The sequence below is a fragment of the Mastigoproctus giganteus genome, chromosome 14 (genome assembly GCF_048544385.1).
Source record: "Mastigoproctus giganteus isolate SK-2022 chromosome 14, ASM4854438v1, whole genome shotgun sequence".
NCBI lineage: Eukaryota > Metazoa > Arthropoda > Arachnida > Uropygi > Thelyphonidae > Mastigoproctus > Mastigoproctus giganteus.
The window spans coordinates 26673572-26689988 of record NC_143588.1 but is presented as its reverse complement, the minus strand read 5'-3'; the positions used below and the strand labels follow the sequence as shown (position 1 = coordinate 26689988).

Sequence of the window (16417 nt, the reverse complement as noted above, 5' to 3'; positions counted from 1 at the left end):
AGAAGCTTCATCACCAGAGAGATGGCAATGGCATTTTGTGAAATTGCATCGCCAATGGCGAGGTTTGAGAACTTAGATCCTAACAGCGAATGATTCTTAAAAGTTAAGAGAGGGGTGAACGATATGCTTGCTTGCTACAAAAAAATCTACAATGAAAAGGAAAAAGCCACCATCCAGTCATCCATTAATATGTTCTTTCGTAAGGTTGAGCGGCTGACCCCTTCTAAATCTCCACAGCCCTCAACCTCCGCAGTGGCGTACTTATCAGTTCAAGACAGCGATTCTGGCAATGATGCCCAAGAGGTAAAACTTACTGACGTTATGCCCGTCTCCTCTCTTTTTTTGTATTTTATAATTTTTAAATTTTTTAAATCGCACGCTTTTGTAATTTTTCCTCTGCATGAGATAAAAACTTGAATTAAATCAACAAATAATTCTATTTACATGTTCATCGAACATTTTTTTGATTCAATCAATTCAGTGAGTGTTGCACAAGCATGGGGGAAATTCCAACTTACTTAGCGTTCCCCAGAACACAACCCTTACGTAAGTCGGGGATTCCTGTAATCAAGATATGTTATTGCAACAGGATCTTGAAAACCAGATGGACTGAGAAATGCCACTAATTTTTAACAATGAAAAATATAAAGTACAGGCAACCCAAGTATAACACGGTTTCGCTCTAACACGATTGATAAATTGTGCCAATCCTTGCACAACACGGTACTCAAATAACAAGGTTTCACTCTAACACGGTTTGAGAATTGCAGAAAATCTTGCATAACACGGTATTTTTGAGCTTTTGTGCTGGGAAAAACCCTGCCATTATACTGGATGTAATTTTTCAACATTACCATTCTTTTTTGTGAATCCCTGCTGTTGACTCGCTAATCATTATCGCTTTTGTGATATTTTTCTAAAGTACAATTTTGGAGGTCACTACCATAAAACAATAAAAACAATTTGCAGTTTCCAGTTTATTAGTCTTTTCTGTTAGTGTAATCAATTATAAATGGGTTAGTAAATTTGATCTCCTTGCATTTGCTATAGTACCGATAGCTGGAATTCTGTGGGTTTCATGTTATTATGGTGAAATGTGTTTCCCCCTCCATAAAATATTCAATGATATAAAAAACATAAACAAATTTTCAGAAACTGATTACTCCGTATCTCACTTGTGTGTATCGTGTTTGTTGGTACATGTGCATGACGGGTTCTTTGTTATTAATTGCTTATCATGTTTACTGTTTTAAAGCAGAAAAAATCTGGATTTCCAAGTTTTATTACTATAAGATAACGCACCAGGCCATCCCAAAAGGTTTAAGTCATCCAAATTGAAGTAATGTTCCTACCACCTAATACAACTTCTTCAATTCAGCCATTATATCCATCTTTAAAACTCATTACATCAGAAAATCGTTACAATGTATTTTGGAAAAAATTGATTCCGAATCTATTGAAGTGATGGAGGTGTGGAAACATTTTTCAATTGTGGACTGTATCAGAATCACAGCTTTATCACTCAAAGAAGTAAAACCATCAACATTAAATGTGTGTTGGTAAAATGTATGGCCAGGGTCAGTTTATTCAGGAAATACTGTATGGTCAAACTGGCAAAAAATGGAATCAGTGCAATAGTGGAACTTGCCAAGTTGGTAGGAGGGGAAGGTTTTGATGATATGACTACTGAAGATGTTGAAAAATTACTGATAGAAAAAGAGCTGGCAAAGTGGATTTGGTGGAAATGGCATTGGAGGTAAACCAAATCAATTCAGAGGATGATAGCGCAGATTAAAATTCTGAAGTTCCAAATTTTACACTAAATGGGAAGGCATAAACTTAGCCGAGCAATTAGAATCTTATTTTTTGAATGCAGATCCTTTGACTGAAAGAAGAACAAAGTTCAAAAGGGGGCTTCAAAAATGTTTAGCTCCATATCAAGAAATTTACAAAGCTCTATCAAGCAAAAGCAAACAAACCCAGATTACTGATTTTTTAAAGAGAGCAGAAGTTACACGAAATCTAGATGCTGCAGAAGAAAGGTCAGAAGGTGAAGATGAAGATATTCTGCAACAGAAAACGTTCTCATTTGATTGTGCTTAGCAGTGAGGAAGAGGAAGAAAATTAAATGAACATATATTATCTGACATATATGTATCACATTTTGTAAGGTAAAACATTTGTTCAGTTATTACTATTATAAAATTTAAGTTTCCGATAGTTATAAAAAAAAAAAAATGTTTTTTTTTTTTTATAAGCAAAGTGGAATTTGTAATTGTAATTTGTAATAAGTTATAAAAAAAAATGTTTTTTTTTTATAACTTATTACAAATGTATTTTTGTTAGCTTTTGGAACGTAACCCCCCCCCCTTTTTATTGGTTCTCAGTCCTGCAGATTTTGTAGGAATCAAACTATCGTGTTATACGAGGGTTATCTGTACTGCTCATGGATAGCAGTAATCCCAGATTAATGTACCAACTGTGTGCTACTTATGCTCAGGGTAGTGGAAAATGAAAAAGACCTTGGGGTAATTGTGCAGTCAGATATGAGGCAATGGTTAGGCCAGGCCACATCTTGAGTACTGCATACAGGTCTGGAGGCCTCATTTTAGGAAGATGTAGATCTGTTGGAACTGGTGCAGAAAATGGTAACAAGATTAGTGAAGGATACAAAAAGGATGCAATTACGAAGAAAGGCTTCAGTTCTGCAAACCGCAGTGTCTGGAAACTAGGAACCTGTGAGGTGATCTGATTAAGGTGTTCAAGGCTTTGAATTGATTGAGCAAGCTCAATGCTGATAGCATCCTTTCTCTTGCTCAGACTACTCACATAAGGGAGAATAAATGCAAACTGAGGAAGAATGGTTGCAGGATAGATGTATGGAAAATTTGGATTCAACTAGCAGGTAGTTAATTGTTGAAACAAATTTCCATTTATTGTTGTGGAAGTGGCCAATTCATATAAATTTAAGGCAGAATTATATTGTGTCAGTTATAAATGGTACTTTAAGAGATCTACAATTTTCGAAGTGGCTTTTTTTTTTTCTGATACTGTATAACTTTGCTTTTTTTTTGCATCATTTGCCACTTATATAATAATAATTATTATTACACTTTTTGTATTTACCTTAGCTATGTGTACATCACAGTTTTGCTTGAGTAATTAAATATAATGTATATTTCCTTTCAGATACCTACTAAATGTTTTTCATATATTAATGTAATGAACATTCAAGGTAATTAAGAACAAACATTGCAATCACATTTAACATTCTGCAGAATGTTTCTTAAAATTTTATTAAGTTTTTAAGCCATAATTTCTTACCTTCTGCATATAGGCGTTCTGCTAAAAAAGTAGCATCTTGAAAAGCATAATTGTTTAATGCATGCCAAATAGATGCCTAAAATTGAGAACATTTATGTTAATAAAAATATTTATACTCTACATTTTTATTTTAAATGAATCATAATATAGTTCATAATATAGATTTTGGTTGTCACCCACTTTTTTGCTAAATGAGGTTGATTTTTAAATTTTCTGATTATTCGTCTGTAGAGGGCCTGTAAATGCACACAGCTGATTATTCTATTTGGGAGTGGGCACGGCTACTTTCATAATGTGCCCATTCATATGGTATTCATCATGCACTGTTTGTACAAGATGCATTTAAAAAATTCTCCTGGAACCAGTTTGTTTGTTTGTTTGTTATTTGGTTTTTAGGAGCATTAGCAACTAAGGCCATATTACTCCGGGGATATGCAGTGGTCATTCCCTGACCTTTCCGCACCCTCCGTATTTGGTTGTCACAGGCTCGAACCCTGGTCTAATCAAGAAGCGTGTGCTACGCACTGCTGCTCCTGCCCACCTGGCTACTGAGGTGCCTGGAACCGATGAGATTGAAACAGACATCTTTAATTGGCTCCACCAAGGCCGGAGATTAATCCAAATAACATGATATTACTTGATATTACAGAAATGTCGAGAATCATTTCCAAAAATACAAAGCTATAAATAAGTAATTCATTCCAGAATACTGAAAATTATTCTATTTTAAGCAATTATTAGTGGTGCCCGATCTATACTGTTACAATACTAATGGAAAAATAGCTATTGTGTTGTATTTATGGCACCACCTCAAGTCATTCAAAATGTAGCATTTTAATCAATAAAAGAATATTAAAAATATTCAAAGAAACAATTAAAATGCTTATCTTTCACTTGAAATTTTTGCTTATGTCAATAGGCTTTAAAAATTATTCAGATGAATTGTTTATCTTCATTAGTTCGGCTTCAAAGGAGTCATTTATATGGTTTTCTGTATTTTGTATGCCTCCTCAGAGCTTTGTGGGACTACAACTTTCTGGGTTAAATTTTAAAAAATTTTCTAATAACTGAATGGAATTTTTTTTTTTTTTTTTTTTGTAGCAAAGAGCCTCCTGTAATATCATATAGAATAATATAAATTGATCACTTTAACACCTCATTCAGAGACTATCATTTGTCTAAATAATCTCTTTTATTTTCTCAATGCTTGAAAACTGATTCAAGGTGCTATGCCTTAGGACATCTTACTTCATCTCCATCCTCTTCTTCTGTCTTGATTTATCCAGGTAAATAAGCTCTTCAATGTCTTGTGATGTGACACAATCAATTTTTCAACATCTTTCTAAAATTTATCAAAATCCAGCAGCCAAACAGCACTGTCTCAAACTTGGCCTTGATGTGCAGTTTCTTGAAATCCACTGTTACTACAACATTCTAACCACTGCTTTTTCAAACACCATTCATATATATAGTGCTTTAAAAATGCAATGACACCGTGATCCACAGGTTAGGGTATTGTAACTGACATTTAGTCTTATGTGTAGATGCCCCACAGCATTACCAAGTATTCCTTACAGACTAGCAGAACACTGCAAGGTTCTTTTCAATGCAAACTTTATTAACAGGCGGACAAAAACAAATCACACATCATTTTTAAAAAACTGCCTGCATAACACAGGCCCTCTCATTTGCTTTCCCAGAAAACAGTATAAGCTTGACCTCAAGTAGCCCTTTAATGGGAATTATAAACCAAGTTTGCCTTAAGTTTAAAATCATTTGCAGTATTTTCTCCGAGGAAGTGATTCAAACTATCTTTATATATCTTAAATCCTGGGATGGACCTTACTTCTCCTTGGCAACAAACACTAGTTCCCATAGATTTTGATGTTTCCAGTATTCAGGGTGATTCTGAGTGTATGTGTAGTGCCAATTCTAAAAATCTAAACCATTTCTATCTATCGTGTACAGCTTCTTAACAAACAGTAAGAATTCTTTTCTAATATATACATTCCATGTATACACAATATGTGTATATATGGAATGGACAAATGGATATATAATACAAAGAAAAAAAAAGTTGTACATCATGGATAAAATGGTTGGGGTTTTACTGAAAGCACACTCAGAAACACCAGGAATTTTGAAACATCAAAATCTATGCAGACCAGTGTTATCAACAAGCATGGCTCTTCTTGGACTAATGTTATTGGTGGAGTGTCCCATGGTTCAGTGCTAGGCTCATTATTGTTTTCAATATTTATTAATGATATTGATGAAGGCATATCAGACTTAATGTCTAAGTTTGCAAATGATACAAAGGGTTATTAATGACAGTAATCAGGGTATGCTACTGCAACAAGATCTGAAAAAATTAAGCATATGGGCTGAGAAGTAGCAACCAATGTTTAGTGTAAAATTTATACTATATATAATAATAAATAAATAATAATAAAATAACACTTTTATACCATGTGAAAATTCTTAACAAATAGGTTTTTATTAAACTCATATATAATACAAGCTCAACACTACACTGTTTGTTTGTTTCTTTCTTTGTTTGGGTTTTAATGGCGCATCAGTAACTAGGGCTATAATGCGCCAAAACCACGTGCCATACAAGATAACAGCAAAAATTCAGTGAACTAATTACTTACATCACTATGTATAAAAATATATATATATGTAAGATGTAAACTAATATAAAAATATATTTATATACAAGAGAGAAGGTTCATTCAACGCTACACTAATTTGTTAGCAGGTGCCATTTTAGGATTCTTGCCAAAACCCCATCTTTAGACCATAAAAGCTATGGAGGGATATAAGAACAACTCTACAACATGAAAATTACTAGGAAATTAATTATAAAATTAAAACTAACATTAATTTAAGAAATGTATACACTTGCATTAATATAATGTTGAGAATACAGATTTAGAACTCTAAAGTCAAGCTAAACCACAAGTTAAATATTAAATGCAATTATACAAAACATCATAATTATACCTACACACACTTTGGAGGAGCTGGACTTCTTACTTCCTGCACTCTAATACAAACAATAACTTGCCTCGTGCATGGCTACATAAAGACAACAAGGTAAGATGCACTTCAAGGCAAGATGGACGAATGTCAAATAAGGCATTAGGGCAAAGGTTAAATATGCTGAGCTGAATGATTTTTCATGGACCACGAACGATATGAACCTAAGTCAGTAATTTGCACTTAAAACAATTATTTATTTTTGCATTTGACTCCTTGGTTTACTGTTTCATTTTTCATAAGGGCACACGCTTTCATATACAGTACGTAACAGAGGTCTAGTGTGTAACAGTACATAACGGAGGTTTTATCTGTGAATAACACAGGTATCCACAGATAAAAACAAAACCACTGTAATTTCATAACAAATTCACTAAATATTTAAGATAATTTTTTTTTGAATTTCAAAGCATTTAAAGCTAGATTATAATCCATTAAGGTGTAAATTGTGATTTGAGCACACAAAGCTTTCTATCATTTCACTAAATTGGTGTGTTTGTTATTTGATTCTTACACTACCACTGGCCTTTCTGCATATACAGTAGAGCGTCAAAAATCTGAACAAGCCAGCATTTATTTTTTTTAGGCTGATTCCATAAAATAATTAAAGTAAGCAGCAGTTGTGATCACATTTGCATGAATTGAATTTTTATTCTATTAAATGGCAATTCTAATCAGCAAAAATCGGAGGAATATTATCCGCAGGCTATAAAAATGAAGATATAAAGCACAAATTCACACTTTTATTACCTTACCAATTAACAAAATTAAATGATATGGGGAAAATCAACAAACAAACTGAATGCTGAATCAACAAATGATCAATAAACTGAATGCTATCCAACCCAAGTACTCTTGCTGAAAAGAGTGAAAGATCTGGCAGCAAAGAAAATGTTTGAAAATGGCACAACAAAAAATAAGTAATTATTTTCATTAAAGGCTTATACATATGTGTTATTATGGCTGAAAAGTTCCATTTGTACCTATGAATGAAAATACGTAAGAACAACTTAGTGTTTTTATTTCTAAACTTACTAAATCTTTTTTTAAGTCTCCAGAACAGTATTTTTGGTAAGTTCGAAAATCAAAACAAATCGGAAGTCCAACCACCCCATCCCGATTAGTTTGGATTATCGACGCTCTGTTGTATAGCAAATTTTATTTGACCTTCACAAAAAACAAATTATAATAAAAGGATATTGTTTCTCTATACAGGGTGTTTCAGTTAAACGTTTCAGAACTTCTAAGAGGGGTAGGGTACATCCTGACAACTCGAAATCATATAGCAATGTGGGGTCGGAAATGCTTTCCTGAAGCGGTGTTGTACACAGAAACACCATAAAGAAAAGAGACCGTAAGTGAGAAATCGTTTTAATAATACATGAAAAGAAGCAAAAGGTACATGGATTAAAGTAAGTGTTCGAAGTTTCTTCCACGGGCTACAATGCACGCCTCACATCTCCGACGCATGGACATCCGAACATTCTGGAATACTCCAGGCGAATTTCGAATTTCTTCGGCAGCTACTGCGATTCTTGCAACCAGCTCCTCAGCATTGTCAACAGGGGTGTCATAAACTAGCGATTTCATATGACCCCAGAAATAAAAATCAAGACATGATAGGTCGGGTGACCGAGCAGGCCAACGCACGGGACCACCACGTCCGATCCACTGTTGACCAAATGTGACATCCAGGTGGTTACGAACATCTCCGCTATAATGGGCAGGGGCTCCATCGTGTTGGAACCACATTGTCTGTTGCGTCGATGCAGAAATCTGTTCATCTCTCAAAAGTTGTGGCAATACTTGCTGCAGAAAGATCAAGTAGATAGGTCCGGTTAGACGACACGGTAACAGGTTAAGGTCCGATGAGGTGATCTCCCATAATACCGGCCCATACATTGACCGAAAATCGAATCTGTGCTGCACGACGTCGTATTGCATGCGGGTTCTCGACCGCCCAGATATGGTCGTTATGCGTGTTGAAAATTCCTTCCCTTGTGAAGGATGCCTCATCGGAAAACAACACTTCAGCAGGAAAAAGGGGATTTGTAGCACATTTTCCAAGGTACCACTGTGCGAAAGCAATACGAGGTGCATAATCCTCCGGTTGCTGTGTCTGGACAAGCTGCACGTGAAACGGATGCATGTCTTGTTCTCGGAGAATCCTCCAGACGCTGCAATGGGAAACCCCGACTGCGTTTGCTAGACTTCGTGTACTCGTTCTTGGATTCCCCTGTACATGCTGCAGCACATTCTGTTCGACGGCTGGAGTCCGTGCTGTTCTTACCCTGTCCCTGTCAGCTCTTTCAAATGAACTTCTCTCAGCTAACCTCTGGTGCAGTCTTGCAAAGAAATTATGACTGGGAATACGCCTCGTCAGATATCGTTCCGCGTACAAACGCTGTGCGGCTGGCCCACTACAATTTGCAGCCCCGTACGCCAAATGCATATCGGCTAACTCTACGTTCGTGTAATCATCCATCCTACTAACTTGGCGTTCTTGTTCAAGAAATTCGAAATTCGCCTGGAGTATTCCAGAATGTTCGGATGTCCATGCGTCGGAGATGTGAGGCGTGCATTGTAGCCCATGGAAGAAACTTCGAACACTTACTTTAATCCATGTACCTTTTGCTTCTTTTCATGTATTATTAAAACGATTTCTCACTTACGGTCTCTTTTCTTTATGGTGCTTCTGTGTACAACACCGCTTCAGGAAAACATTTCCGACCCCACATTGCTATATGATTTCGAGTTGTCAGGATGTACCCTACCCCTCTTAGAAGTTCTGAAACGTTTAACTGAAACACCCTGTATAACCAGAATTTTGTTATATACTGTGTGTATATGTGTTTACAGCATACCAAATACAAAGGATACTAGAAGTACCCTTCTAGGTGTGGGAACAATATAAAATAGCAGGATGAATTTGTGATTTGTACAGTCAACATCCATTTACAGTGTGCAGGTTCAAGTACCCCATATAACCTTCTCGATCCATGATACTAGTAAAAAGGTATGGATTGAAGATGGAAAACTACTGATTAGAAATAGAGACATTAGCATTAGTAGAGGCATATGATGCAAGAAAGCAAGCTTATTCAGCATCAGCCAAAAAAAAAAAAAAAAAAAACAACCACTACTCCCATTTCACCCCTCCGTTCGTTCGAAATACCTGTCCAGCTGAGCCTTAAATTTGGTTAGGCTATCAACTTCAACAACAAGCGATGGGAGTCTATTCCACAAACCAACTGCCCGCTGGCTAAAGGCAAATTTCCGCACATCTATCCGACATCCGTCCTTCCTCAATTTGAATTTATGCCCTCTCAGGTGATTATTCTGAGCAAGAGGAAGAATCCCATCGGCATTGAGCATGCTCAAGCCATTCAAAGCCTTATACACCTCTATCAGATCACCTCGCCGATGCCTAGTCTCCAGGCTCTGTAATTTGCAAAATTTAAGCCTTTCTTCGTAAGAGCAACCCTTTGTTCCATTCACTAATCTTGTTGCCCTTCTCTGTACTCGTTCCAGCAGCTCTACATCCTTCTTGAAATGAGGCCTCCAGACCTGTATACAGTACTCAAGGTGTGGCCTGACCAATGCCTTATACAAGGGAATAATCACATCACTGTCCCTGCTAGAAAAATTCCTGTATATCATTGACAAGACACCATGAGCTACTCTTGCAGCTCGTCTGCACTGCTCAGAGAACTTCATATCTGCCTGCACAATTACCCCCAGGTCCTTTTCATTCTCTACCACTGTCAGCGTAGTTCCACAGAGTTGATACATTGATCTGGGAGACAGAGGAATAAGATGGAAAGAGTATCTAGAAACCTCTATGATGGAAACCAAGTAAGTGAGAAAGACTTGGAACATGAAGTAAAAGAGGATTGTCTGGTGCCAGACCTACTAGAATTAGAATATAGAAGAGCTATAAATGAGATCCCCAATCGAAAAGCAGCAGGGACAGTAAAATTCCAGCAGAATTGCTAAAAAAAAAAAAAAAAAAAAAAGCAGGAGAGAAAAAGGAAAGAAATGTTCAATATCATAAAAGCAGTCTACGAAGAGGGAAAAGATGTGGATGACTTTTTTCAAAACCAGACAGTAACATTGCCAAAAAGAAGAAATGCAACAGTGTATAAAAACTACCAAACCATCAGTCTGCTTAGTCACACATGCAAAATACTTTTGAACATAATAAAACAAAACAGAATCAAAACAGAATTAAACCGAAAACAGAACAGTTTTTAAGCGAAGATCAGTTTGGTTTCCAAAATAGAAGAGGAACACAAGGAGCCATCTTAGCGCTATGCGCAATTGTAGATAGCAGAATAATCATAAATAAAACCACACACAACTTTTATTGATCTAGAAAAACCATTTGACAGTATTCTCCTCTAGGAGAAGCTTTTCAGTCATGAAGAAGGCCCAGTTTGATTGGAGAGATTGACGAGCCATCAAAAAATTATGTGAAAATCAAACGATAAAAATTAAATTTCAAAATAATGAAGTAATAGCCAAGATAAGATAAGGAGTTAGGCAGGGGCGTACATTATCACCATTACTATTTAACTTGCATGGAAGACTTTCTAGAGAAAGTGAAGTGGAAAACCAAAGGAATAAATATAGGAGGAGTACAGGTGCAATTCATATGTTTTGCAGATGATATAGTAGCACTGGCTGAAAATGAAGAAGAGTTAAAAAACGCAATAGAAGTAATGGAAGTTTTCTTAGAATACAGGTTCAATATTAACACAAAAAATACGAAAATAATGGTTGCCTGAAAAGAATGTCAAAGAAAAACAGACAAGATAGAAATAGATGACAAGGAAATTGAACAAGTAAGTTCATTTGTACATCTTGGAAGCAACATACAAGAGAATGGCAAAAGTCATTGAGAAATAAAAAGAATTGCTATAGCAAAAGAAGCACTTAGGAAAAAAAATCATTTATTGCAAGCAAGATAAACAAAGCAAAGAGGAAGAGATTTGTGAAAACCTATATATGGAGAATACTGTTGTATGGATGTGAAACATGGTCAATAATAGCACCAGACTGGAGGAGAATTGAAGCATTTCAGATGTTTTGCAGGAGAATATTGATGAAAATCAACTGGAGATGCAAAAAGACGAATGAAGAAGTCCTCAGAGTAGCTGAGGAACAAAGGACAACCAAGAAAACCATAATAAAGAGGAAGATGCAGTTCCTAGGACATCTCTAGACCCATCTTGGCTTCATATTATTGCCCTTATTACTGCCTGCAATGGCCTAGTTCCATGTTTCCCAAAATACGGCAATGACTTGTTAGAATTTACTTTTATGTAAACAAAACTAGTTTATGGTAGCTACAACATAAATACACTCAGAAAAATGCCATTAGAATATGTTACAATTGTTAAGTCTGATTCAAAGAGCCTTTTGTTACACTTATGAACTATTTTATGCCATTTTTATCAGAGCTGTCTTTACAGATTTTGTATATTTTTAAAATTAATTGAAAGTTTGCTTATGTTAAGCCTCATCTAGCAGTATCGTGGCAACATAGAGAATTAGGTCTGGGAAAAAAAAAACCGAAAATTATACAAAAGGCTGATAGGATGGACTGAAGCAAAACAGACATGGCAAAGGAATACAACATACCTTTACCTACTTTATCTACAATACTGAAAAACAGAAAAAAAATTGAAGTGGGTGACACTGGAGCAGCGATATGTGAAGAGCTTGTTACAAAACTTTTCAAGTGGTACCAACAAATGCATGTATCAAATTTGCCAATAATCAGGTCCAATTTTGTAAGGAAAGGTATGGAATTAGCAACTTCTAATGCAGCAGTGGCTGGCTTCAAAGATTTAAGGATAGAAATAACTTGGCTTCATGAAATGTTTATGGTGAGTCTGGATCAGATGACAAAGAAAAAGCTACAGATTGGTTATATTCTGTAAAGTTCATTCTTGAAAAATATGAGGAAATGGATATTTTTAATCTTGATGAGATGGATTTATTTTATAATTTGCTGCCAAACAAAGCACTGGCTATTCGAAGAGAGTTTTGTAATGCTGGAGAAATTAAGCAAACAAAAAGGTACAATACAAATTAAAGTAAAAAAACTATGCCCACTTATGACTGGCAAATTTTCCAAGCCAAAATATTTTAACATGGTTAACCAACTTCCATGTGATTATGAGGCCAGCAGAAGTGCTTAGCTTACGATCAAAATTTTTCATTCTTGGCTACTACAGAAAGTGGACTGAGGAATGACTTCAGAAAAAAAGGAACATTTTGGATCTGATGACTCTGGATCGTTGCACAGCAAATTTTGCTGGGATTATTAAGTTGATGAATATACAGCTTGTTTTTGCACCCCACCCCCAATACCACCAGTTTTATGAAACCACTGGATCAAGGCATTATTTATAATTTCAAGAGAGCATATAGGGCCTGCCTGATAAGGTACTTGGACCACAACATAGGAGGGAACAATTTGCATCCAAAGTGGAATGTCTTGGATGCTATCTGTAATCTTGTTATTTCTTGGTAGGGTACTGCATTAGGTGTAATAACCAACTGCTTCAGAAAGAGTCTTTGGAGAGAATATTATTGAAAAACAGGTCCATTAGACAAATGTGATAGCAATAGTGAGGAATGGGGGAATTTGAAGGAATATATGGATTTTGTTCGAAAATTTTGAGGAGTTTGGTAAAGTAGATGATGAAATTGCTACCTCAGCAATGCCAACACCAGAAGAAAGTTGAACACTGGTAAGAAGATTGTTTTGCTTGCTGCGTGCACACACGCACACCACAGCCTTCTACAAAATGCATTGAACATAAGAGTGCGTTGGCCTACAGTAACATTAATAACAAAACTATTGCATTCGATAATCTGTGCTATAATTAAGAATGCATATAAGACAAACTGTGCAAACGAAACTGGATTCCTTCTTAAACTCAGATTAATTTATTTAAAATTTGATTTGCACATCTCATTATAGTAAAGCTATAATTCTTCTTTTAATAGTTTGTGATATCAATTACATATACACTATATTTTCGTTTCAATTATGTTGTTTCTCTTCTCTTAGTTTATCTTACAATAAAAGAATAAGAATATAAATAACAAAATGTCTGTTATTCATATTGTTAGACAAAACTTTTCTATTTATTTCATTTATTTTTGTTATTATTATTTCTTATTATTCTTAAAATATATGTACCAAAAAAAAATAATAATAATTTAATTTTGACAATTCTGGTGCACCTCATTACTAAAAACTTTGTTATTACAAACTATGAAAATTTATGCCCCTTGACTTTTAAAAAATATAGGAGATTACCTCATTCAGCTTAATAAGATATCTTCAATACGACACTCTCAAAGCATAACCAACTAAACACGACTTAAAATAATTTTAATGCATTCTTCCACTCATTCAGTGACAACCGGGATCACAGATGAAGGCCCGAACCCGACCCCAAACATATCAAACCCCCATGAAATTTGTGTCATTGTGTCAAATTCATTAAAGTATAATGAATAAATCTCGACAATGATATAACTTAAAACCACAGTGGTGAAAATAAAACTACGAAAGATTTCCTTCCCTTAAGCAGACTAAGCTCATGTTCCGCAATCGCAGTACATCTCTGGTCGACCCACCATGACCTTAACCCTAAATGCGATTACAAAGTGATCAACCAATCCCGACACTTCCATCACCCACCGCCTTTGGCTGGAATCGTAGAACATATCATGCAATTCAAAAACCTTGAATCGCTGCAAGGGCACGAGGCTACACCCTATCTTGGAATCAACAGTCTTGAAGTTTGATAAATGCTGGTAGCAAACCCACACAAGTCCATATACCAACAACGAACACCAATCTAGTAGGTGAATGTCAATCTCGTGGCAATATATGCATCAGAGCAAGCACAGCTTTTATATCTATTGAAATTTTATCTATAACATCCATATTCTGTTATAATCTGTATATGTTTGCTGAGGAAGGGGTCCATTTGCCCTGAAAGCTTCATTCTTTGTCATTAAAATTCTAATTACTGGATATATACTATATTATTTTCTTCTTTAAGTCATGTAATCCAATATCACAGGCCCATTTACATTTATTCGTTCTTTTTATAGCCACAATGTATAAAGAACTTGTGTTGAACTACAGAAGATCTTCATTTTGCTAGCTCGGAACAGACATTTACGCTTTGCACATACATGCAAATCCAACCACATCATTCCAAAAGGCTTCCGTTATAAGGTTCGCTTTAACAGTGCTCGCATGGTTTGTGCTTGCTTCAACTTCAGCCTGCAAACAGTGAAATTGTGGATTAGTCATCTTCACACTGAAATTTATAGAGCCGGCTTCAACAAATCAAGACTCTTACAGGAAATAAGTGGTACAATCTCACCAATGGTATTTTCTAGCTTTATTCATACACTTTGTTGCCATGCTAACTGTGTTTGTAATGATTACCGTTCCCGACAAAACTGAAAGTTTGTCAATTTAACCAGAGAAGCTCACTCCTCAAGAGCAAACACCCATCCCACGAATAACACTTCTTTCGTTTTGAATTCGAGCAGCAAGCAATTAAACTCTGACCAGCTCAATGTTCTAACCTCCGGTATAAAGTTCGCTGTCTTACTGCCGAGGCCACCAATCACAAAACTTGCAATGGGAGTAGAGGCAAGCATAACCACCCTCCCTGAAGAAGCTGCTAACGACATCTGCTTCAAAATGGCCTCTGTCCTCCAACACACATACACCCTCTGTATTCTCCAACTTCAACCATCGGCAACACGCTGTTCTTTCCTCCATCAGAAAAGACAACACCATTGTCATACTCCCAACCGACAAGGGATGCCACACTATCATATTAGACCGGTCACAGTATCTGGAAAAAGCTCTCACCCTCCTACAGGACCCCAATGTTTGTGACAAGAGTTTGTGATGATCCACCTATCAAAGTCTTGGGATGGCTAGAGTCAAACGTCAACAAACTAGTCTACGCATGGTACAAATCTTGAAAAATTTCTGCATCGACTCGGTTGCTACTACATGCCACGGGCTGCCAACTTCCGCAGTTTTATGGCCTACCTAAGGTTCACAAGCCAGGCATTCCTCTCAGGCCTACCATGTCCTGCTGCAACACGCCTACATATGAGCTGTCTAAGTAAATTGCACAACTCCTTACACCTCTTGTGGGAAATACTGTCCACACTGTCACCAACAGCAACGAGTTCATTCACCTAATTAAAGAACCTTCAATCTCTGACAGCAAGAATATGGCGTCGTTTGAAGTCTTGTCTCTGTTTCCATCAATTCCAGTCCAACAGGCCGTTAACTGCACCAAACGACTTCTGGAGAATGACTCAAACCTACCGAGCAGAACATTGCTATCCAAAGAAGACATCTGTAGTGCCCTCAACCTATGCTTGTCAGGCGGCATCATTACCTGTGGGGATTCCCTGTTTAAACAGGTATACGGTACAGCTATGGATGCCCCTGTCATGGCCAACATTGCCATGGAGGAATTAGAGGAACAGATATTCCTGAGCCCGCCCGTACCTATTACAATGCGGTGCAGATATATCGATGACATCTTCACTGTCATCCCACGTGATACAGAGGCAACACTACTAGAATACCTCAATCTTTATCACTATTCATCCAGTTCACTTTAGAACTAGAAGTGGACGGGACCCCATTCTTAGACGTTCTAGTAAAACGAGTGGGTCCACACCTGGAAACCTCAATATACGATAAGCCAATGTGGTGCAGGCAGTTTACCAACTAGAGATCTGGCCATGCCTCTTGCCATCTCAACAGCACCGCACGCACTCTATTTTCCCGAGCTTGGAGTCATTCCAGCTCAGAGGAAGCTAGGCGCTCCCAAGATTTCTAGAATAAAAACTGACCTGGTCAATTGTGGTTACCCAACCCATATAGTAGACAAGTGCTTGCTACAAGAGCAAAAGCTTATGACCCGTGCGAGGCCATGATCCCCACATGACAATATGCCAACCACCTATATTCCCTACT

General features: G+C 36.6%; 1 protein-coding gene across 3 annotated transcripts in view; it reads right to left on the bottom strand.

Annotated features, from left to right (window-relative positions):
* The window catches only part of Cdc27 (cell division cycle protein 27), a 472030-nt gene that overhangs the window by 408238 nt on the left and 47375 nt on the right, over positions 1-16417 (bottom strand). For all 3 annotated transcript variants that reach the window (XM_090389309.1, XM_090389310.1, XM_090389311.1), the window contains exon 2: positions 3325-3400. In XM_090389309.1, coding sequence (XP_090245435.1) covers positions 3325-3400 — 76 coding nt within the window. The remainder of the gene's footprint in view (positions 1-3324; positions 3401-16417) is intronic.